A 24,921-nucleotide genomic window follows, 5' to 3' on the forward strand; every position below is an offset into this window, starting at 1 on the left:
TTGAGTGAGAATGGCCCCCAAAGCCCTGTCCTGACTGCGCTGCTGCTTGCGGCCGGGGCATAGACTGCCTCCGAGTCGGCAGGCTCTATCCTCAGCTCTTCTGTCTGGAAGATAAATCTGCACAGCGTCTTATGAATGCGGCTGAGACCCAAACATAGACCCAACTTCCAAGATAAACCCATCATCACATCTCGCGGGGATGAAATCCAAATGCGTAAATAGCGGCGGCGCAGGGTTAGTGTTTCCTTGACTGGCTGCCTCTGAAGCTGAACACCAGGATTAAGGAAGGCAGAAGGAGAGGAGGCGGGGCCACGGGATGGCCCTTTAAGGGGCCGGCCATGCGCAGGCCGTCCCCTGAGCAAGCAGGTAGAGAGCGATCGAGAGACGAGCTGCGCCTTCCGCAGTTTTGCCCGGAGAGGCGGAGAGAGCAGAGCGGAGCGTAAAAGCGCAGCAGGCATCAGCCGCCGCCGACCATCGTCCCGAAGCAGGAAAAAAAGAGGAGCCCGTAGCGACAGCAAGAGCGCAAGGCCTCCTTCGTCCGACCCCTTCCAGCCCCGGCTCGGCTATGGGGAAGATCCAGCTCTTCGAGATCCGCCTGGGCGACAGCCGCGTCGTCTACAGCCCCGGCGAGCCTCTGACTGGCACGGTCACCGTCCGCCTGGCTGGAGCGCTCCAGTACCGCGGTGAGCGAGCAAGTAGGGAGGGAGCGCCGGGCGGAGGGGAGGGGGACTCCGTTTCCCACGTCCGTTCCACTACCCTCTCCATGTCTTCCTATTCCCATTAACCCTCTGCGCGAAGCCTGCTCGCGAATAGGTGCAGGGGTTCACAGCTGTCGGGACACTTTTTTGGGTGGGTGGGGGGAACCTTTCCACCTGTCGTCCATCTTCTTTCACTCTCTAAGCCCCCTTGCAATTAGGTGCCGAGGCTCACAGTCGCGCCGGGATTACTTTCTTCTTCCCACTTTCTTTCGTGGGGGAGAAAGAGGAGTGGCTTTGATGTGCGCGCAGCGGGGGGAAGTTTAATTACGGTTGAGGAAAATATCCTCTGTCTATGCTCAGGAACTGTATTGTATCTTTGCCTGGTTTGAGCAGCGAGACTTGATTTTGGGGCGTTGAAGGAGGCCTTAACGTCAAATAAGCCACACCCCACAACTACCTGTCTGAAATGATAACTTTTTTTTCTGTTGTCTGTGGCTCTGTCTCCCTCTGCCCCATGTCTTTGCTGCCATGTAGGTGTAGTTCTCTCTGTCTCTTCTAGAGACCTATGGTGGTAAAAATCTTAACCCCACCCAGATCCGCTGAAGTGGTGGGATGAATCTTCAAATACTTTAGGACCTACATTTTTATTATTGTAAGTTGTTTTAAACTGTTGTTGACATTTTATTTTAGTGTTATAACCTGCTCTGGAACCCTTGGGTTAAAGGCAGGTAATAAATTAATAATAGTAATAGCCACACACAAGGAACCCCCCCCCCAGTTGTCTGGCTAAGTCTTCAGCATTCTTTTGGAAAGGAGTGCCCCAGAGGCTTAACTCCTGAGTGAGTGGTCAGTTCTGGTAAAACTGCTTTCTGTATGCTTTGCCTTGTGACGTGATTGTGTTAGGAGCTTCTGAACATGTGGAGAGTGCTTCAAATTCTTAGTGCTTGAGTAATCTTAAGCATCTGAGCTTAATGGGCTCAATGCTTCCAGATTTGGTGGAGCAGGAGAGTGACAGGCACCCCAGAACTCTCTTAGTAGAAGTTAAGTGTGTTCAGCACAGTTAGGGAGTTTGTGTGGACTGGGGTGGGGAGTGGTCTTCTGGAAGGGGACAGTGTTCTGTTTGGTTTAAGGCGGGGTAGGCAAGAGGCAGTGGCGTAGTGTGGGGGGTGCAGGGGGGGCGGCCACACCGGGCGCAACATCTGAGGGTTAGGGTTAGGGGGTGCAAATCCACGGGTTAGGGGGCGCAAATCCACGGGTAAGGGGGCGCAAATTACTTGCCTTGCCCCGGGTGCTGACAACCCACGCTACACCACTGGCAGGAGGCAACCTGTGGCCCTTCAGATGTCACTGAAGTCCAACTCCCACCAGTGCCAACCAGCATGGCTAGTAGTAAAGAATTATGGGAGCTGTGGGTCAGCAACATCTGCAGTGCCACAGGTTTCCCCACATGTATAAGAAGCAACCCTGAGCATTCTGAAATCTTGGTTGCAGGGGAGACAACTTTTTCTCTATTCAGCTGAGCCAGAATGAATCAAAAATACCAAAAGTCCAAGTTGCATCCCTCCTTGTTGATGGTTGACTAAGGTCACAATCCTGTGCATGCTTACCTGAGAGTAAGCCCTACTGAGCATAAAACAACTTGTTGTAGACATGTATAGCATTGCTCTATCTGTGGCATAAACTCCGGACAAACCTTTTTCTGCACGAGGAGAAAAAGGCTGGGTGAGAGATATTATTACATTGACATCTTGAATTTTATGGCTTCCCACCAACCTTGCACAATAGGTGGGTGACTGGCCCATAGTGACTAGGTGAGTTTTGTTCGGTGAGGATTTGAACCCAGGTCTCCCTAGCTCTGATCCAATGCTCTTAACCACTACCCCAGAGGTAGCCAATGTGCCCACCAGATGTTGCTGAAGTGCAACTCAACCTTGACCATTGGCTGCGCTTGACTGGGCCTGATGGGAGCTGGGAGTCTGGAAACATCTGGCAGGCACCAGTACACCACTAGCTACTCCTGCACTATTCGACGCATGACTAGCCTGTGGAGGCAGAGTGCCTTGCTGTGCCCTTTGCGTGGATGTGCATAATGTGTGAAATGTATGTAGCATTGACATCTGGAAATTGGAACATATGGTAGACTTGGATAAGCAGGTTAGGCTTGGGTGATGTGTAGCCAGGTGGTGGTTGGGGAAGGTGTAGAGCAGAGCTTTCCAAACTTTTCATGTTGGCGACGCACTTTTTAAGACATGCATCATTTCGCGACACAGTAATTCAGTTTTACTAGCAAACCAGAGGTTAAACTAACCCCTTCCCAGCCCTAGAAGGGAGTGTGAGGAACATTTGCGTGACACACCTATGCACTGCAGCCTGACACATTAATGTGTCGCGACACACAGTTTGGAAAGCTCTGGCACAGAGGAACCTGGATAAAACATATGCCTACTTTGGGAGTGGATTTGGAAGTAGATTTCCTTCAACTGTGTGGATCTGCAAGGTGGGGATTGAAGCTTCCAGTTTTCTTGTTTTCAACCCCTCCCAATGAGATATAATGCCATGATATTAATCAGCAGGTAGGGAAACTTCTACCAGCCTGAGGTCTGCATTCCTCTTCTAGGCAGTGTTCCAAGGGTTGCATGACAATGGCAGGCACAAGCAGAACCCAAAAGTAAATGGAACAATGGCTTGTACAGTAGGCTGTAGTACACCAAAACCAAGACCAAGTCCAGTCTATAATTTTTATTATGATGGCCTACCCTTTAGCAGCAGGTCCCAGGGCAGGTTAGAATAATTTAGAATTCAGCAGTGAAAACAGACTGCAGTCACAGGAATGGGGTGAGCCTTGAAGTCACATAGTTCAGGTTTGTCTGCATATACACACAACCTTCCATTCTTCAGTCATGCAGAAGCACTCAAGGAGGACACAAAGTGGGAGTGGAAAGGGGTGTGGTCTGGGAAGAGGGGGTGTGGCTTGCAGAGAAGGCGTGGCCTAGGAAGAATCCCAAGGGCCACATCTGGCCCTCTGGTCCTGAGATTTCCCCCTTCCTGATATTTGTAGTGCAATTCTTGAGCGCTCAAAGTGATTTTCTTATATCTCCAGTTATTCTCACAGTAGTCCTCTTAGGTACGCTGATGATATTAACCACATAGTGCAGCTTGTATAGGTTGGACTTGAGTTGTTATGTTATTATTATTTATTAAGCTTATATACAGCCCTGGACCCATGCACAAGATAAAATCACAATATAAAAATGCATAATCAAAATAAGGCAGCTCAGTGAAGTCTCTGTTGGAGGTGAGGTTCCAATGGGGGTGGGCGTCCTTCTTCATCATACACAGCAAATACTTCCACATGCTTACTGGGGGAGTAAGTCCCCCTGGGGCTTAGTAAGTTGACTTGGTATAGCTCAACCTCAGCATGTTTACTCACAAGTAAGCCCCTCTAAGTTCAATGGGAATTCCTGCAAGTGTACTTCAGGCTGCAACCCTAATATCTCTTGGCCACCTTTGTTAGAACTTTTTTTGCAAAATATAACCTATATTTCTTCTGAGTATGCCTAGTAACTGAGATGGTAAGTATCATTGCAATACCCTTGCGAAGAAGTAGGATAGACTGAGAGGTGGTGATTGGCCCAAGGCCACCCAGTGAACTTCAAGGCTGAGTGGGCAAATTGGACCTGGTGTGACACTCTAACCGGAATGGCCCATGGTCAGAGAGGATGAGAATTTTAGTACAGCAGCCAGCTGTGCTGTGGTCTGTAGTCAGAGACCTGTTGCTATTTCTGCAGCAGCGCCCCTGCTTCTAGCATTCTAGAACCGCTCCATCAGCATGAAAGGGGGGCTTTTTAGGCACTGTGTACTCCAAATCAGGATGCAGGTGGTCTCGGGATGCGGGTAGTGCTGTGGTCCAAACCACAGAGCCTAGGGCTTGCCGATCAGAAGGTCAGCGGTTCGAATCCTCGCGATGGGGTGAGCTCCTGTTGCTCAGTCCCTGCTCCTGCTAACCTAGCAGTTTGAAAGCACGTCAAAGTGCAAGTAGATAAATAGGTACCACTCCAGCAGAAAAGTAAATGGTGTTTCCGTGTGCTGCTCTGGTTTGCCAGAAGCGGCTTAGTCATGCTGGCCACATGACCCGGAAGCTGTATGCCAGCTCCCTCGGCCAATAAAGCGAGATGAGCGCTGCAACCCCAGAGTTGTCAGTGACTGGACCTAATGGTCAGGGGTCCCTTTACCCCTTACTCCAAATCTAAGTATTTAGGATTACTGAAAACACAAGGATCTCCGTTTTCAAGAGCATGGCATGCAAGTTCTTTTAGGTAAAATGGAACTCCACAGGAATCACAGTTCAAGTCATTCTGAAAGAAGATATTGGATTACATGCCTACTGCCCCAGAAAATTATTTTCTATGAAACATTCCAAAATTACACCAAGCTTAACTCTGCATTGTCATTCAAGGCACTGACAAGAATACTGCCCTATGCCAATTATAGTGTACATAGTGTATTTAGAAATGTATAAGGCGCTGGGAGTATAAACTCCACACTATGATTTGGGCAACCAGAAACCATACACTTGCAGAGCTGGGAGAGTGTTTCCTCTTGGATGTCCCAGTGTTGTCTCTAGGTCAACACTAAGTTTTCTTTCCAGGTAGGGAACCTTTTCCAGCCTGGGTGCCGCATTCCCTTCTGGGAAAGCTTCCAAAGTTCAGTGGTGGGTGGGGTCAGAGGCAAAAGTGGGTGGAGCAACTAATGTAAATCATTTAATGCACAGTAGCCAAAATTCTACACTCACTTGCATACCCTTCTCCATCCTTCATCCAGACAAGGAAGAAGCATGATAAGAATTCAGGGACATACAGTGGACGCTCGGGTTGCGAACGTGATCCATGCAGGAGGCACATTCACAACCCGCAGCATTCACAACCCACAGTGTCGCATCTCCGCACGTGCGGGTCATGACTCTGTGCTTCTGCACATGCGCAAAGCATCGAAACCTGGAAGTAACCTGTTCTGGTACTTCCGGGTTTGGCGCGGTGCACAACCTGAAAACGCGCAACCTGAAGCGTCTGTAACCCGAGGTATGACTGTATTCCAGCCAGTCAAAAACACTGAAAAAAAGGGTGAGGCATGTGACCTAGGGAAAGTTCTGAGGACCAAATAGAGAGGTGTGGAGGACCACAATGGGATTCTGGGTCTCTCTGTTCCTTATCCCTAATGGTTCCTGGGTCTGAAAAGGTTGAAGATGACGGTCCTGCAGGATACATTCTTGGATGTGTCATTGTAGGATAGAATGCTGTTCAAAGCTACAGGACAAGGATAACTGTGACTTTAAAGATGAATGGGAACCCTTTGCAAAGTATCTGAAGACGCAACAAAGCGAACTGGACTCCTTGGCTGGCTTTGAATAAACATTCACAAACTTTTTATTGATAATAATCAGCTAAATAGTTTGAGGATCTATACAACTTTGTAACATGCAGAAAACAGCATTCTCAGAGAAATCAAAGACTGGAACTGAGGGAAACCAGGGGGTGGTGGTGGTTGGGTTTTGTGTGGGAGGGAGGAAAAATTGGGGGGGGGAAATAAGGGTGATATGTTTCTGGATAATATGTTTTGTTTTAATTTTGAATATTTTTTTTAAAAAAAGGATGTTGTTCAAAGCTTAGGGTGCATCGCTCCACTTCCTTACTTTTAAGTGTGTTTTGGGGTCACCCCAGGTTTAATAAGGTGGAACTAATAAACAGGCTCTGACTGAAGATCATTTTTCTGCATTGCACATGGGACAGGTCCTCAATCATGGAGGTGTATTGGCTATGGGATTGTTAGGTCATATAAGCATCAACCTCTTATTGAGCCTCTGCACTTTTAAAAATGTATTCTTGTTATTTCTGAAATACATGCAACAGGCAAACATAGACAACAGCAATCGTATTATGGCTGATCCCTAAATGGGGATGCATGGAGAAAATAACAGTCTTGAAACGTATCAGACATGTATATTCATTTCTTAAAGAATTCAGTCCAATAAGTCTCTCCACAGGTTATAGCGGAGAGCGTGCTTTGTTTTGAACTTTTGTGGGAATCTGGAATGGGGAGCTAATAACCCACTTTGACCTTGTGAAAAGTGAACTATTTTGTTGTTTTTAAAGTTGTCCACTTCTTGGACATAAGGTGACTTGAAGGCAATTCTCTGTAGTTAACAGATAAAACAGTGCTATTATATCTGTGGCTCATCAGGTGCACAAGAATATTAAGATTCGATTGGCAATTTTGCTGATGATTTTATAGTTTATATTCTTTTTGTAAATTGATTTGAGATATTTATTATTTATTTATTTTTACAACCAAGTGGCATATAATTGTATGAAACAAAGAAACCAAAAATCCACATGGCTGGGGGAATACCTTGAGTTTTCCAGAACTCTTCATCAGGTGTGATCAAGGTTGGGGAGCCTCAGTTCCAGGGGCCAATTGTGGCATTTCCAAACCTTTCTCTTTAGCCCTGGGATGCACCCCAGGACATCATCATCATCATCATCATCCCCCGCCCAGCTGACTGGGTTGCCCCAGCCACTCTTGGGGGCTGTGGAGATGCCTTATGCTTTCCTGGAAGGAGGATGGTGAAAGTATATATTTAGCTGGTGGTGAAGCCATCGCTGTCTGTATCTTGGGTTAAGAACATAAAAATAGCCCTGATGGATTAGGTCAAAGGCCCACTTAGTTCAGCCACCTGTCCTCACAATGGCCAACCAGATGCCCCAATGGGAAGCCTGCAAGCCAGACCTGAGGGAAACAGCAGCTTGTGATTCCCTGCAACTGGCATTTAGAGGCATATACTGTATTTACCAGGGGAATGTGGGTGGTGCTGTGGTCTAAACCACTGAGTCTAGGGCTTGCCGATTGTAAGGTCAGCAGTTCGAATCCCTGCGACAGGGTGAGCTCCCGTTGCTCGGTCCCTGCTCCTGCCCACCTAGCAGTTCAAAAGCATGTCAAAGTGCAAGTAGATAAATAGGTACCGCTCTGGCGGGAAGGACTGCTCTGGTTTTGCCAGATGTGGCTTAGTCATGCTGGCCACATGACCCGTAAAAACTGTCTGTGGACAAACATCGGCTCCCTCGGCCTGTAAAACGAGATGAGCACCGCAACCCCAGAGCCATCTATGACTGGACTTAACTGTCAGTGGTCCTTTACCTGTACCTTTTTACCGTATTTACACGGATCTAATGCACCATCGAATCTAATACACACCTCAGTTTTCAAAGCCTTGAAACCAAAAAAAGTATTTGCTGGCAAATGTAAACGCGTCCTCAAATCTAATGCACACCCTAATTTTCATGACATAATTTGGCCAAAAAAGGTGTGCATTACATTCGAGTAAATATGGTATACTGCCTCCAGTACTGGAATTGGTCCACAGCCATCAGGAATAGTAACCATTATCCTCCTCCATGGGTTTGTGTAACCCCACCCCCAGTCCTTTGCTAAAACCATCTTAAGTTGATGGCAATCACCTACATTCTGTGGCAGCAAATTTCCAGTTTATAATGCCCTGGATCTTCCAATATTCAACTTCATTGGATTAGTGCAGGTTCTAATACAATGAAAAAGGTGGTGGTGGGGAATGTAACTCTGTCCAGTTTTATGTACCTCTGTCTTGTCTCCTTACTACCTTTTCATACAGACTAAAAAAGCCCCAACTGTTCCTCGATCGGGAGTTCCTCTCACCCAGTGATTATCTTGGCTGCCCTTTTCTGAATCTTTTTTTCCAGCCTTACAATGTCCTCCTTGAGATTCAGTGGCCACAGCTGTACACAGGATTCAAAGTGTGGTTGCACCATAGATTTGTATAATGGTGTTGCAATATTAGCAGTTCCTTTTCAATCCTAACGATCCCTTACATGGAAATTGTCTTTTCGCCAATGCCTGTGCACAGAACCAGCATTTCTGCAAAGCCACCCGCTTAACACCATAGCCCCAATATATTTCCTGGTGAGTCACACTGCCTTTTGCAGACCCTATCAGTGTATATGTGAAACTGGGGTGTATTCCCCCCCCCAGCATGCATTGCTCCACACTTCCTTACATTGCATTGCATTGCATTTGCCTCTTAATGCCCATTCACCCAGTCTGGAGAGAGCCTTTTGGAGCTCAACACCAGGACAGTTAAGTATATGTTGGAAAGCACAGGTCTCAATACTGATTCTTGGAGAGGAATCATCATCCCTCCTTTGTAGGCACCGTTAACCATGCTGGTTGGGAGCTGGGAGTCAGATATAATGGAGGGGCCCTTGATATGGCCGGCTGTAATGACAGATAAGGCTTTCTCAGTAGTCACACTCAAGGTAGAATATATTTCCCTTTTGAGTCTGGATGGCTTCCTCTTTAACTGCCTTCCAAAGGCTAGTGAAGGCAGTATTAGTAGTAGATTTTGCCCTGCCGGGCATATCACCATCTTTTTATCTTAGAGTTTCGTTTTTAATCAGTTTTGCCTATTCGTGTTCTGTATTGTATGGTTTTAAAAAAATGTGTGTGTGTGTGTGTGTGTGTGTGTGTGTGTGTGTGTGTTTGCTTTTATAACAATGCTGTGAGTTTAACTGTTATAAGCTACCCTAAGTGATGCATCTGCGTTAACAGGGTAAAATTTTACAAAGATACACATTTATATCCCACTTTTCTTCCAATGAGCTCAAGGTGGCATACATGATTCATCACAACCCGGGGGGGGGGGGTAGGTTAGGCTGAGAGACACTCACAAGAGGTTACCCAGTGATCTTCATCATGGCTGATTGGTGATTTGAACCCTGGTCTCCCAGTTCCCAACAGGGGGCCTGTAACCACCATACCACTGGCTAATAAATAGGTAAATACCCTGGGGATGTTTCCATACCACAAATCTACATGAGTTGTTCTGCCTGGCTTTGCATCTGGCCCACCCACAACTGGCATATGGCTCCTGAAAGGTTTCCTAGAAGGGCATGTTGCCGCAGACTGGAAAAAGTTCTCCATGCTCTTGATTTGGAGCAATATGAATGGGCTTCTGAGTGCTCAACTGGCTAACGGGAACCAGGGAACCTTTATAAAGCAGGCTGCCAACTGAGGCAGGGAGCCAGGACCACCCTCCTCTGGCCTTGGACAAATGCAGATGCCTTGAAGTTGGGAAGGGACTGTTGACTCAGCAGCTCCTGGAACATCTTGGTCTTTTCTCAGGCTGGGTGCTGCAAAAACAAGGGAGCAGGCTGGCTTTGCCTCTTTCAGTATGCTATGTTCTGTTTCTCTCTCTAGGATCAGAGCTGTGAATATTAACACTTTGGGTGGTGGTGGTGGTGAGAGAAATTCTCTTGGGTAGGCTTGGTGAGAAATCGCCAAAGCAGGCAAGAGAAGCCCTCACCTCATACCCTGGCTTCAGATTCTTGCATTCAGTTTGCATTTCTGCCCTGCCTTGTAGCATAGACAGAGATGGCAGCCTTGGCCTGAGGGCATGCATGGGGGGGCTGGACCCCTGTCCCAACCCAGCATGGTTCATGCCTCTTGTCGCAGCAGCTAAGGCAGTGTCTGGTTGGCTAGGGTGAGGTGTGCCAAGTTGCCTTGGCGGTGGTGTGTGTGTATATATGAAGGTGTTTTGGAAAGAACACCCAAACAACTGCCAACTTTTTTGGGGGTGGGAATGCTGACATTGCTTTTGTAAATAGTTTCTTAACGCTGCCTGTGGCAATTATTCTGGAGTAAGACCTAGCAAAGGGACGCGGGTGGCGCTGTGGGTTAAAGCACAGAGCCCAGGGCTTACCAATCGGAAGGTCGGTGGTTCATATCCCTGCGACGAGGTGAGCTCCCATTGTTCGGTCCCAGCTTCTGTCAACCTAGCAGTTCGAAAGCACAATAGTGCAAGTAGATAAATAGGTACCGCTAAGGCAGGAAAGTAAACGGCGTTTCCGTGCACTGCTCTGGTTCGCCAGAAGCGGCTTAGTCATGCTGGCCACATGAACCAGAAGCTGTACGCCGGCTCCCTCGGCCAATAAAGCGAGATGAGCGCCACAACCCCAGAGTCATCCGCGACTGGACCTAATGGTCCGGAGTCCCGTTACCTTTAAGAGCTAGCAAGAAATTGGTAGTAGATTCCACTTTTAATACCTCCCCTCTTCTACCCATGATCCCTTGAGCTGGAACAAAGGCCTTATGTCAAGTCAGACCACTGGCCTCTCTAGGTCCCTCTATGCTGACTGGCATCGGATTTCCAGGATTTCAGACAAGAGGTTTCTCCCAGCCCTACCTGGAGATGCCAGGGATGCCTGTGGGGGGGGGGGGAATGAGTGTTCAGACCCCTGGGCCCTCACTTGTGGGGTGTCTCAGGGTTCCATCCTCTCCCCCATGCCTTTTAACATCTACATGCAGCTGCTGGGAGAGATCATCACTGGATTTGGACTGGGTGTCCATCAATTGCAGATGATACCCAGCTCTATCTCTCTTTCAAATCAGAACCAGTGAAGGTGGTGAAGGTCCTGTGTGAGTGTCTGGAGGCAGTTGGAGGATGGATGGCAGCTAACAGATTGAGGTTGAATCCTGACAAGACAGAAGTACTGTTTTTGGGGGACAGGAGGCGGGCAGGTGTGGAGGATTCCCTGGTCCCGAATGGGGTAACTGTGCCCCTGAAGGACCAGGTGCGCAGCCTGGGAGTCATTTTGGACTCACAGCTGTCCATGGAGGCGCAGGTCAATTCTGTATCCATGGCAGCTGTCTACCAGCTCCACCTGGTACACAGGCTGAGACCCTACCTGCCCGCAGACTGTCTCGCCATAGTGGTGCGTGCTCTAGTTATCTCCCGCTTGGACTACTGCAATGCGCTCTACATGGGGCTACCTTTGAAGGTGACCCGGAAACTACAACTAATCCAGAATGCGGCAGCTAGACTGGCGACTGGGAGCGGCCGCCGAGACCATATAACACTGGTCTTGAAAGACCTACATTGGCTCCCAGTACGTTTCTGAGCACAATTCAAAGTGCTGGTGCTGACCTTTAAAGCCCTAAACAGCCTCTGCCCAGTATACCTGAAGGAGCGTCTCCATTCCCATCATTCTGTCCAGACACTGAGGTCTAGTGCCGAGGGCCTTTTGGTGGTTCCCTCATTGCGAGAAGCAAAGCTACAGGGAACCAGGCAGAGGGCCTTCTCAGCAGTGGTGCCCACCCTGTGGAACGCCCTCCCAGCAGATGTCAAAGAGATAAACAACTACCTGACATTCAGGAGACATCTGAAGGCAGCCCTGTTCAGGAAAGTTTTTAATGTGTGACATTTTAATGTTTTTTTAAAATCTTTGTTGGAAGCCGCCCAGAGTGGCTGGGGAAGCCTAGCCAGATGGGCGGGGTACAAATAATAAATTATTATATAATTATATTGAACCTGGGATTTTCTCCATGCAAAGCGGGTGATTTGTCACTGAGCTGCAGTTTAGGAAGGTTGTTGGCAAACTGGAAAGATAATAAAAAATCTGGAAACCAAGCCTTATGAGGAAAAGTTGAAGGAGTTGCGTATGTTTTGCCTGGAAAAGGGGGAGACAGAGGAATTATTATCGATAGCCTTTTTCCAATGTCCCAAGGGCTTTCACATGGAAGATGGAGCAAGCTTGTTTTCTCCTGCTCTGGAGGGTAGGACTCAAACCAATGGCTTCAAGTTACAAGACAAAATATTCCAACTAAACATCAGGAAAAGCTTTCTGACAGTAAGAGCTGTTTGGCAGTGGAACAGTCTACCTTGGGAGGTGGTGGACTCTCCTTCCTTGGGAGGTTTTTAAGCAGAGGTTGGATGGCCATCAGTCATGGATGGTTTAGCTGAGATTCCTGCACTACAGGGGGTTGGACTACATATTCCTCAGGGTCCCTTCCAACTCTACAATTCTATGATTCTAAGACTTTTGCTGCAGAAAGGTTTGTGGTTCTCTGTGCCCAACCCCAAAAGAAATCGATGGCTAGGACATTTGGGTAGTCTGTGGAGAATTAGTGTGATGTCCTAGGATGTGGAAACTTGTTGAAAGCTGTATTTAAATGGGGGGGGCAGCACTCAAACATGTGACTTGCTCCACCTGCATTCTAAAGTAGGGTTGTACCACATGCTCTGTTTCTGATTGTATGGGTCCGCTTGCTTGTGCATCATCTGAACACGGTGCTAAGCTGATGGGGCAGCAACACTTAAACATTCTGACGGTGGGGGAGGAATTTGTGATGACTTCACTCATGTTTACCATTGGTGACTCATGAACATGCATGATGTGTGAATTGGACCTTGGAACCTGTGGCAGAAGAGTGACTCAGCTGCGCCCAAGTTTCCAAAGGTGCTTACAGGTATGGACGTTGAACAGTGTCCCAATTATTGCTTGTCTCCTTTAAGCTGTGAGTGGAATAGCTACTCTAGTTCCATATTTCTTTAATTCAAATAACAGCCTTCCCCTCATTAATTTTACTGGACAAGCCAATAGCTATTGCTAATTCACGTTCAGTGACACCTATATTTTCAGTTTGACTTGTGTTATGTTGTGTACCAGCATTCTCTGGTCCTAACAACCAGTCCTTTTTTTCTGGGGGTTCTCGAGGGTATGCAGTCCCCCCCCCCATGTTAAAAGTGCCACACTTACTGTAACAACTTCATGGTACCAGCACCTTTTCCCCCTTAAAATGAAACAAAAACAAAAACACCACTGCTAACAATGGCATCCAACTAATGATTCCCCACCCCACCCCCATCTGCACTATACATTTAAATCACTGAACAGGTGAATATGAGGGAGATGATTTGCTCGTGATGTCTTGCAGAAAAAAGGGAGCCTGGCAATTCTGTGTTGAGTGCCCAGTGTAGAAGTAAACCTAGATTGTGGGTGGGGAACCTCAGGCCCAAGGGCCAAATGCAGCCCTCAAGACCTCTCTGTTTGGTCCTTGGAACTCACACCTCAGCAACCTGGCTTTGCAACCTGAGAGCTCTTTTGCCTGTCTGGAATGTGTCCTTGAATGCTGTGCTTGCTTGCCTGGGTGGAGAATACAGTAAAGAGGTGTGTGTGCATGCATTTGCATAGAAAGTAGCCGACTGTACAAAGGTGAAATTTACATCCCTTGCTCAACCCATTTTTGTCTCTGACCCCACCCGCCCTCAGGCACTGAAAAAAAGACTTGAAAAGATTCTCCAAATCACCAGTCATCACAATTGGGGCAGGATAAAAAACTGCACTCCATCCTAGCTACATGAACAGGCCTATGAGTGTGTACAAAACAGTTTCCTTCAGACTTGCAAGATAATCGAGGGTGGCTGGGGAGCTTGATCTGTCCTGGTGCTAGGAACTGATAATAGGAGTAGATGGGTGTGTGTGGCGGGGTGTGTGTGTGTGTTTCTCTTTAGAGCAGTGGTTCCCAAACATTTTTGGGCCACCGCTTCTTTGGTTCCACAAACTCATCCCTAGTGTCCTCTACCCTATAAAAAACATTGTTCAGAATAGCAGCTTGCATGACCTACTAAAGAAGATAGCAACACAAGATAATACCGTATTTTTTTGCCCTATAAGACACACTTTTCCCCTCCTAAAAAGTAAGGGGAAATGTGTGTGCGTCTTATGGAGTGATTGCAGGCTGCACGGCGAAGCCAGAAAAGCGAGAGGGAGCGCTGTTCTAGCTTCTGGCTTAGCCGCGTGAAGCCTCTTCAGGGCATGGGGAGCCTTCACCCCTCTGCCTTGAGGAGGCTTCACACTGGCGGTGGGGGAAGGGACAGAGGGCTGCCCCTCAGTCCCCTCCCCCACCACCCGGAAAAGTGACGGGCTGCCCTTCTCCCTCCTGGGGAAAAGCCTGCAAGTGCCATACACACGCTCCTCGCGGCTTGTGAAAGGCAGCACTGAGCAGAGCTTGGGATGCATACAGGCTCTGCTCAGTGCTCCCTTTAAAGAATATTTTCCCCTTGCATTCCCCCTCTAAAAACTAGGTGTGTCTTATGGTCAGGTGCGTCTTATGGAGCAAAAAATACGGTACTAAACAATAACCAATAATCAGAGATTTATTCAAAATTCAATTAAAACTATTCAGTTTAATTAACTCAACAAAACTGATGAACTTGACCCAGTCACACCAGCTTTTCAAAGTCTGATAGTCACATTTCCAGTGCCCTCTTGCTGCGCCCTTGCCTTTTAGCTCCCCACCCCACAAGGTAATCCTACTGTCCCCCATGGGGCAGTACCACCCCTTTCGGGAACCAATGCTTTTAGACCTTTGTGACTTCTAATGTCATGTTGGATTAATGTTTTGTTGTTAAAGCTGCACAATGGTGTCAGTGGAGCCGTGGTGTCTTGCAGTGTTGGTCCTGCTGTTTGAAGATAATCTCTCAACCATTTGCTCAGTGGATTCTGAAAGGTGGGGGGAGCTTAGGCAGAGAAAGAGAAGCCAAATATCGAAGCTGGTCAGCAGATCTGTTCTGCGATTGTGCCCTGTCCCTTGTGCTCAGCTTCAGTTTGTTATTTTGCTGAGATTTGAAGTGGGTGGGTGTGAAATCTTAAGCTTCTGGCTGCTCATTGCAATCTCACAAAACCCCTCCATGTCTTGTGAATGCTGGTCATCCAAAGAGAAATGAGTTGATTAAAATTGAGTAATAGCAACTTAATATTGAGGCATTGCAGGACTAGACAATTTATTCTGGCAAGTTTTTAGGGAACCAAGAGTGCATTAGATTAATCGGCTCCAGTCCACCAAAGCTGGTGCCACAATAAATTGCTGTGTGTTTTTAAGAGTGTTTTATGGGTCCTCATTGTTAAGCTGCCATTTCTCATGTTTTTATCTACTCTACTCTCATTTGACTGCAGCTTAAGATTTATTTCATTCATATAAACTGACGCATGCCACTGTCCTGGGCCCTTGCACCTTATTTATAACCAATTGTTGTTAAGAACATAAGTAGAGACCCTGCTGGATCAAGCCAGTGCCCATCTAGTCCAGCATCCTGTTCTCACAGTGGCCAATCAGATGCTTATTATGGGAAGCCCACAGAAAGGACCTGAGTGCAACAGCCAGTACATGTGACTCTCAGCAACCTTGGTAGTTGTGATGATTTAGAGTTCCATTCTGTTAAGTATCTGGTGAAGACCTTCCTCTTCCAGTGAGCCTTTTAAGTAGATGTTTTTCCCAGACTTTATCTGTATTGGAACTGTGTTTAGATTAATAATAAAAACAATTTGTTACCTGCCCTTCACCCTAAAGTCCCAGGGCGGGTTACAACATTAAAACACAATATTAAAAATGGTTTTCAAACAACTTACAATCACAAATGTACGCAGTATTATTGATTGCATGTTCTCTGCCCTGAGCTCCTTTGAGTGGAAGGTTGGGGATATAAACTTAACTTATATAGGGTGATAACTTATACACTACAGGGGTGCCCTAGCTTTTTTCAAAGAGGGCCAGATTTGATGAAGTTAACGTGTGATGGCCGACCAAAGTTGAATTTTTTTTTACAATTTTACCCTAAAGTTGTTGAGCTTTTTCTAGGATTTAACCCCAGAGCTGTTGAGCTGTTTTTTAGGATTGAAGCTGTTGAGTTTTGTTTTGTTTTTACAATGCTGAGCCTTTTTTAGGATTTTACCCCAAGACATATACCGCCTGTTATGCAGGGTGTCTTTTGGGATGGTACCCAATCTTTGTTCTACTCAGAGTAGACCCAATGAGACCAATGGACCAAAGCTAGCCATGCCCATTAGGAATAACTATTGGATTCAACTCTTGGAACCAGCACTCTTGAGAGGAGTTTTTGAAAAAGCCTTTGGGGTACAGCCGCAGAACAGATTGTTTGGGGATCAGACCTGAGCGGCACATCAAACGCTTGATTGGTTCTCTTATCTGGCATAGAATTGGTATAAAGTTGGTCTGCTCCCTGTTTGGTTTTGCACAATGAGCTCTGGCTCTCTGTGATCCCCCCTGTGCCTGCTTTCCAAAGACAGCTGCAAACTAGACCTTCAATCAGCATTTTCCATCCCTCTAACATTGTCCTCTTGCTTGGGGAGGGATGGAGTGTCTGCTGCACTGGCTTTGCCCCAGAGGAACCACACAGTTCCCCAGAGGCATTACACACAATCCAGAGCAGCCTGCTCCACTGCTTTGTGTTGTAGGCTGGTATGAAGTGCATTACTCATTTTGGAATGAAGTGCCTAGGAGGGACACTTTCAGAGGGTTTGCTGTGGTAAGTCTGTTGCCAAGAAAAGAAAGAAGGTCACACAGCACCTTTTTATGAACTAACAGGTGTTGTGGCATAATGTTTGTGGAGTGGAATCCATGTCATCAGATGTATGTCTACAGCACTGGAGGCTGCTTCATTAAGGCGAATGGGGCACTGCCCCACATCCTCAGTCCTCCCTGAGTCACCCCTTGCCTGCCTGCCATTCTTACAAACTAGCTCAGGGGGTGGCCAGCTTCCTTCTCCTCCTGAGGGCTCATCCAAACTTCTGCTTCTCCTGCCACATTCCCCCAAGGAAGACCCCATCTTTACTGCTGATTTGGAGCAAACATCAGTTGGGTTTTCCACAGATTCGTGTTTGCTCCAATTCAGTGCTTAAAGAGCAAAATTTCCAGGGAAAGCAGTGGAGCAAACAGAAAACTGCTCGGACCTATTCCTCCTAGAACTGGAACAAACGGAAGTGTGTTAGTCCTGGTAGAACTCAGGAGGGAGGAAGATGGGGACAAAGCTAGGATTGGTTGGCTCATTGACTCTGGATCCTCCTATCATTGGTTCTGGTGCCAACAGCTTTTGGGGTCCTTGCTTTCCACCCTACCAGTCTAGTAGGCACCAACTGATACTGTACCCTATCTACCAGGGAGTTTCTCTTCCTCCCCTCTTCCTGTTCCTTTATTTGCCTTGGGGGGCATACCTTGTTTGATACCACCTTAAATAGTCATGACTCCCTCCCCCCCAAACATCTGGGAGCCACAGTTTGTTAAGGGTGCTGAAAGAAGACCCCTATTATTTTAAAGAAGCCATGACTGTTTAAAGTGGTATCATAGTGCTTTAAACATATTGTGTGACTGTGGCCTTAGCAGTGTTTGATGACAGAGGAGTAGAACCAGCTTGCAGGTGAGGGTAACCCTTCCTGTCTGAATGTGAGTGTTGTCAGAATAACATCTGCAGGGAGCAGCAGGGTCACAGTATGGCTGTGGCTCTTCAAGTTTGCTTTCTGGTTAGCACATAGATGGGCGGGTGGTCTGGTTCTGGGCTCCAAGCCAGCCATGCCCTTTTGTGCTTATAGCCATTTGAGGTGGTGGGACGTCGTCACAAACTCGAAGGGTCTCTGTGTCTGTTGCTAAGGAACTGTAGACTTGACCGTGGCAGTCCTTTCTCTTTGAAAGGCTGCGTGTCCCGCCCCCCCACCCCCCATTTCTGTCAACCCTAATCTCATGCCTACCCTACAGGACTCAAGGCTTGCTGTTACGATCATGCATGTAACCCACCGCTCTGGTGAGCAGCAGCAGCAGCAAATTGATTTGGCAAACCACCTTGAGCCAGGTTGGGCCACCTGCCACATTTCCAGGTGGCCCGTGTGTTTGTTCCCCCTCCTATTTGCCTGAATGCTGAATAAAACCCCATTGGGTTAAAAATAATGGGTGAATTCATGCACCTTGTGCTGGTGCTGGCTTTCCATCATCTTGGAAGGGGTGGGTGATGTAGAGCCATTGCTGCCCACAACCCAGATGCTCTTTTTAGTGCTGGAAGTGAACGAACGTCGGAAGCTGCCTCCTATTGAGTCAATGCTATCTCTAGCTTAGCATTTCCTACACTAGAAGATAGCAGCTCTCCAGGGTTTAAGGTTGCAGACTTTCCTAGCTTTACCCAGAGATGCCAGTGGGAATTGAACCTAGAACTTTCTACCTCCAAAGCAGGCACTCTACCGCTGAGCTATAGCCCTTGCCTCCGATGTTGTGCTCAAATGTGTTTGTTTGCCTGCACTTCAAAATAGTAACAAGAGCACCATCTGCACTGTACTTTCAAGCAGTGTCACACCACTCTGGCTTTCCCCACAAAGATTCCTGGGAATTGTAGTTCACGAAGGGTGCCAAAAGCTGCTAGGAGATCCCCATTTCCTTCAAAGAGCCACAAGTACCTGTGTGGTTCATAACAGCCAGTTGCTCTTCCCAAGGAACTATGGGAACTGTAGCTCTGTGAGGGGAAAGGAGGGTGCTCTCAGCATTGTTAGCAAACTATAGTTCCCAAGATTCTTTACAGGATTCCAGGGCTGTTTAAAGTGCTATGATGATGCTTAAAATGCATAGTGCAGACAGGGCATTACTTAAATGCTGCCTTTTATTGCCAGAGAATGCCAATATACAACATAACGTAAATCAATGTAAAACACACTGTCCCTGTGAAGGTATATTAGAGATAGGCTTCAAAAGAGAAATTAATCAAGGAAATCTTGGCTATAGGATGCTATTTGGGTTGCAGAAGTCTGGAACCAGACTTGATATTCTTCTTACAGATTAAAGGAGAGCAGCAAAAATTGGGCACTGTTCATCACTCACACCTGTAATCCTAAGACCCAGAAATGGACTCAAGGTGTATGGTGGCTGAAGCTGAGCAGGAAATGGGTGGGTTGGCATCTGGGTAGAAGTTTTCCCAGAAGCCCCTTATAAGTTGCAGCAGGATAGAAATACGGTACATAAAGTGATACACAAGCAGAATTAAAACAAAAACCAGAGTCCTGTTTGAGAGGCAGTGTGGTGTAGTGGTTAGGATGAGTATTGAAGCTTAACTAATGGAGGTGGTTGAGAACGAAATGGGATAACCCAGTGATTTGCAACCAGTATGCTGTGGCACCCCAGGGTGCCTTGAATGATGGTCAGAGGTGCCATGGGCAACACTGGCCTCTGCCTCTCTTACCTTCCCTCCCTGCTCTGATGCCCTCTCATGTCTCTGCTTCCAAAAGGCCTGCACAGCTGTTAGTCGCAGCAGCCCTGGCTACAAGCTCCCTGGGTGAATAGTGCCTCTGGGGATGGCCAGGGGGTGCTTCCCAGGCCCCTGTGGGGCAGTGTGAGGAGGCACCTCTCTTTGGGGTGGGAGGGGGCAGCTCAGAGACCAGGGGCAGCAGCAGTGCCTGCCCAGAGGACCCCCAGGGACAGGGGAGAGGAGGTTGAGGAAACACTCCACAAAGGAGGGTGTTCAAAAAGGGGTGAGAGGCTGCCAGCTCGGCTGGCAAAGGGTGATATAACTGGGCTCCTGAGCCCCACAGGAGTGTCGTAGAAAGCATGTAGTTGGTCAAGGAAGCTGTGGACTCAAAAAAGTTGAAACCCCATGGGATAACCCCATGGCTCCTTGTAAGAAGGATGACAACACGACTTCAAAACATTCTCTCTTTTTCATTGCTTTCAGTACCATTGACCATGGTATCCTTCTGGAGCAGCTGTCCGAGTTAGGAGTAGGTGGGACTGCTTTATGGTGGTTCTGGTCTTACTTGTCTGGTTGTTTCCAGAGGGTGATGCTTGGGGAATGTTCTTCGGCCCCGTGGAGCCTTCAGTGTGGGTTACAGTTTTATTCCTCATGCTGTTTAACATCTATATGAAACCACTGAGTGGGGTTATTCAGAGGTTTAGAGTATGTTGTCAGCAGTATGCTAATGACACACAGCTCTACTTCCACTTTACCTCTGCAGGTGAGACAGCGGATGTGCTGGATCATTGCCTTGCCTCAGTAATGGACTGGATGAGAGCCAACAAACTGAAACTCAGCCCAGATTTCCTGCTTGGCAGGGGGTTGGACTCGATGGCCCTTGTGGTCTCTTCCAACTCTATGATTCTATGATTCAGATAAGACTGGAATAGCGGGTGGTTCACTAGACAGGATGGAAGGGAGGTTGCCTGCTCTTGAGGGGGTTACACTCCCTCTGAAGGAGCAGGTACATAGCTTGGATCTATTGTTGTCTCTTGGCTCAGGTGATCTCGGTGGTGCAAACTGCCTTCAATGAGCTTTGGCTAGTGGTCCAGCTGTGCCCCTATCTGGGCTGGGATAGCCTAACTTCTCTTTTCTATGCTCTGGTAACCTCTAGGCTGGATTGCTGCAACGCAATATACAGGGGGCTGCCTCTGAAGATGGTTTAGGAACTTCAGCTGGTGCAGAATTCGGTGGCTAGGTTGCTCACCAGGGCAAGATGATTTGAGCATACAGTGGTGCCTCGCAAGACGAAATTAATCCGTTCCACGAGTCTCTTCGTCTTGCAGTTTTTTCGTCTTGCGAAGCACGGCTATTAGCGGCTTAGCGGCTATTAACGGCTTTAAGAAAAAGGAAACAAACTTGCAAGAACTCGCAAGACGTTTTGTCTTGTGAAGCAAGCCCTTAGGGAAATTCGTCTTGCGGAACGACTCAAAATATGGAAAACTCTTTCGTCTTGCGCGTTTTTCGTCTTGCGAGGCATTCGTCTTGCGAGGTACCACTGTATAATGCTAATCCTGGCCCAATTGCACTGGCTGCCAATTAGTTTTGGGGCCCAATTCAAAGTGCGGATTTTGACCTATGAAGCCTGAAATGTGGTCCCTCTCCACATAGAAACCTACCTGGATGCTGCAATCATCCCCTGAGACCCTACTTTGTGTGCCTTTTTCACAAGAGGTCCGGAGTACTGGCAACACAACAATGGGCCTTTTCTGTGGTGGTTCCCCATTTGTGGAATGCTCTCCCCAGAAGGCTTCCCTGGCACCTTCCTTACATATCCAAGCACAATTCAAAGTGTTGGTGCTGACCTTTAAAGCCCTAAACAGCCTCAGCCCAGTATACCTGAAGGAGCATCTCCACCCCCATCGTTCTGGCCAGACGCAGAGAGCCTTCTGGCGGTTCCCTCACTGCGAGAAGCAAAGCTACAGGGAACCAGGCAGAGGGCCTTCTTGGTAGTGGCGCCCGCCTTGTGGAACGCCCTCCCATTAGATGTCAAAGAGATAAACAACTACGTGACATTTAGAAGACATCTGAATGCAGCCCTGTTCAGGGAAGTTTTTAATGTGTGACATTTTAATGTATTCTTAATCTCTGTTGGAGAGATGGGCCAGATGGGCGGGGTACAAATAATCATCATAAAAAATAATAATTATAATTATTAATCTGTAGGTGCCAGACAAAACAATTCCTCTTTCCCCATGCCTTTGGCTAATTAAATAATCTATGGCCATTTAAACTGTATTGGGAAGTGTTCTTATTTTTGTTTGTAACTATGCTATGTATTTTTGTGTTTTTATATTTAAACTATCCTGTGATCCTCGAATGAAGGGCAGTATAAAAACAAACAGTATTTAACAAACAAACAAAGAAATAATGAGGTGTATGGGTTGTTAGGCAGCGTTCAAAATTATCCTGCATCTCTAACTAAGAAAGATCAGGTACTGAGAAAGACTTCTGCCTGAGATTCTGGGCAGCTGCTGCCAGCCAGGGCTGGATGAACCAACTATGGTATGTGGCAACCCTCTGTGGTCCTAGGAGACTCTGGTAATCAGTTCCAGTTCTCTTTTTAAAAAATCTCCTTTTGTGACTGGATCGAAATGTCCTGGCGCCACCCTCGGTGCCTGGCACCTCCACTTGCCTGCCTGCAATCAGCTGGTCTGTCGAGCACAGTGGTAGCAAAAGACCTTGCGCCTTTTGCCGTCGCGCTACCCCCACCAAACCTCTGATTTGCCTGGCAGCATAAATGAATAAATAAATTGCTGCTACCCTGCAGACCCCCTGATTAGCCCAGCAGCAAGTTAAATAAACAAATCCCCTTTCCCCCCACTGCCGGGTGAATCATGTTTTTTGTGCAGTAGTGCCATAGCAAAAGACATGGCAAAATCAGCAGACCACCTGATTCACCCAGCAGCATTGGGGGGGGGGGTGTGTGGCTGCACGGCTGCCTGGTCCGGTAGCAGTGCAAAAGAAGAAAAAAAGACATTTTGTTTTGGCGCCAGCAACCTAGGTCCCATGAGCCCCATGGCTCCTACCAGTCCTATCCCAGTTTCTAACACTGGTGTTAGGGGAGGGGTAGTATCTCTGGTAGGGAACAAATTGTGCTTCTTCTGGGGCGGTTTGCCCACCTTTGGTCCCCACTCTGCACTCAGCTCTCACCTGGGGCTCCTGGAAGCTGTCATCTTGTAGCAACAGCCACACCCTAGGAAATGGCTTTGACTGGCTGGCTAAACCAGGTGAGGGCAGCCGATGGGTCTGAAATCCTTGGTGAGTTAGGGTCTTCCTGTGCACATGAAGACAGGCTCTGGAAGATTGAGTAGACAAAAAGACCAAGAGTGGCTCCAATGGTCAGGAAGGCAGTTTCTGCATGTGCTGTAGAGCAGGGGTCACCAAACTTTTTCAGCAGGGGGCCAGTCCACTGTCCCTCAGACCTTGTCGGGGGCCGAACTATATTTTTGGGGGGAGGGAGTGAACGAATTCCTATGCCCCACAAATAACCCAGAAATGCATTTTTAATAAAAGCACACATTCTACTCATGTAAAAATACACTGATTCCTGGACCGTCTGCGGGCCGGATTTAGAAGGCAATTGGGCCGGATCCAGCCCCCGGGCTTTAGTTTGCCTACCCATGCTGTAGAGCAGTAGTTCTTAACCTGCGGGTCCCCAGATGTTGTTGGACTACAACTCCCATTATCCCTGAGCTCTGGCCATGCTTGCTGGGGCTGATGGGAGTTGTAGTTCATCTGGGGACCCACAGGTTGAGAAAGGCTGCTGTAGAGGGAAGTGCGGGGCAGATGGGGCTCACCAACCTGGGAAAGTAGCCCCACTAGGAGAAGGAAAACTCTGATTCTAAACTTCTGCTGCCTTGCAGGAGAAGATTGGGTGGTTGGGTGGCACCTTGTATACCTCCTTCTGGCAACTCTGCAGCCAAGCTGGTGCCAAATGTATTGCTCTGCTTTGCTTTGGACCACATCAGGGAGGCTGAGAGGGGAGGTCTTTTCATCTTGGCAGCCCAAGACCTCCATACACACTGTCCAGGCTTGCATTCCAGGGAGGTCATTTTAGTGCTGCTAATGCAGAGGTTTGGTTTCATCCCCAAAGGCAGACTCTGTCATCTCTCAAGACAGACAGATGCAAACAATAATTATGGATGTTTTTTAAAAAAGCATAATTTCTTCATAACTGATTTCTGTGTTGTTTTCTTCCTGCTTTCGCTTCCTTGCAATGAGGGTGTAGCTTGGCATACATTTCCTGGCTATGTGGGTGAAGAGCTGCAGCTCCGTGAACCTGGCATGTAGTAGGTCTCGGTTTTAATCCCAGACATCTCCAGGAAGCACTAGGAACGCCCTCTTTCTGAAGCCCCAAAAAGAACTGTTGCCAGTCAGTGTATACACTACTGAGCTGATGGGCCAAGGGTCTCACTCTGTGTTAGGCAGCTTCCTATCCTTTTTAGTTGACATGGCATTCACTGAAAGCAGTGGGTATCTTAACTTAAAAGCTGATTTAATTCACTGGGACTTTGGAGCTGGTTTGCAGACTTAGTTTGGAGCACAATTGGTGGCTTAGATACCTACCTTGCTTAACTGAAACTCTGTACTAAGCTTTGTCTGCAATGGGTGGCATTATTGACAGATGGCTGTCTGGTCCAGCGGAGGATTCTGTCAGCAGCACTGCAGTGGGAAGCCATTTTTTTGCCTATTCCCTCTATCCCCAGTCATGCTGTTCTGCCCTACCACCCATCTGCAGCAGATTTTGGAGGGTGCAGGGGCACGTGGACAAAATATCCCCGTGGTACTGACAGAACCCTCTATTGGGTCAACAAGCTGCCAGGACACTGTGAAGGACATTGCTATTGGATATGTGCTAAAAACTGCTTGGTTCCACCCTCCCAGCCTACCCCCGCCAAGAATAGCATAAGAGAGAAAGGCGTTGCTAGGAGACGTACCTAAATCATAAATTGGGTGATTGCTTTATAGAGAAAAAATACCGTATTCTAATATTTGGGTTGCAAGTACAGTGCGTGTTTGTTTGTGTGAGAGAAAGAGAAAGGGAGGGAGGAGAGAGAGAGAGAGAGAGAGAGAATCTCTTCCAGTGCCAAGTCTGTATGTTCATCATTTGGGGCAGGACACAAGAACATTTTGGGCAATATAGAACTTCTTCATTCTGTCCCACTCTTAATATGGCATACAGACATGGTATTATGGTAGGGTGGCCCAGCACAAAGCCCGTGGGGACTTTTTTGGTGGCCTTTGGCAACATTTGATGGCCCACTGCCCTCACACTGCCTTCCCAAAGCCTGGTTA

General features: G+C 47.6%; 1 protein-coding gene across 2 annotated transcripts in view; it reads left to right on the plus strand.

Annotated features, from left to right (window-relative positions):
* The first annotated feature begins 261 nt into the window (after positions 1-261).
* Positions 262-24,921, plus strand: part of ARRDC1 (arrestin domain containing 1) — a 52,492-nt gene continuing 27,832 nt past the window's right edge. The window contains exon 1 of one of the 2 annotated variants that reach the window (XM_082208961.1): positions 262-683. In XM_082208961.1, the coding sequence (XP_082065087.1) occupies positions 566-683 (118 nt within the window). In that variant the 5' untranslated portion in view covers positions 262-565. The remainder of the gene's footprint in view (positions 684-24,921) is intronic. The other variant, XM_082208960.1, reaches the window with a different exon arrangement.

Source organism: Podarcis vaucheri (genome assembly GCF_965113315.1).
Source record: "Podarcis vaucheri genome assembly, chromosome: Z".
NCBI classification, from domain to species: Eukaryota; Metazoa; Chordata; class Lepidosauria; order Squamata; family Lacertidae; genus Podarcis; species Podarcis vaucheri.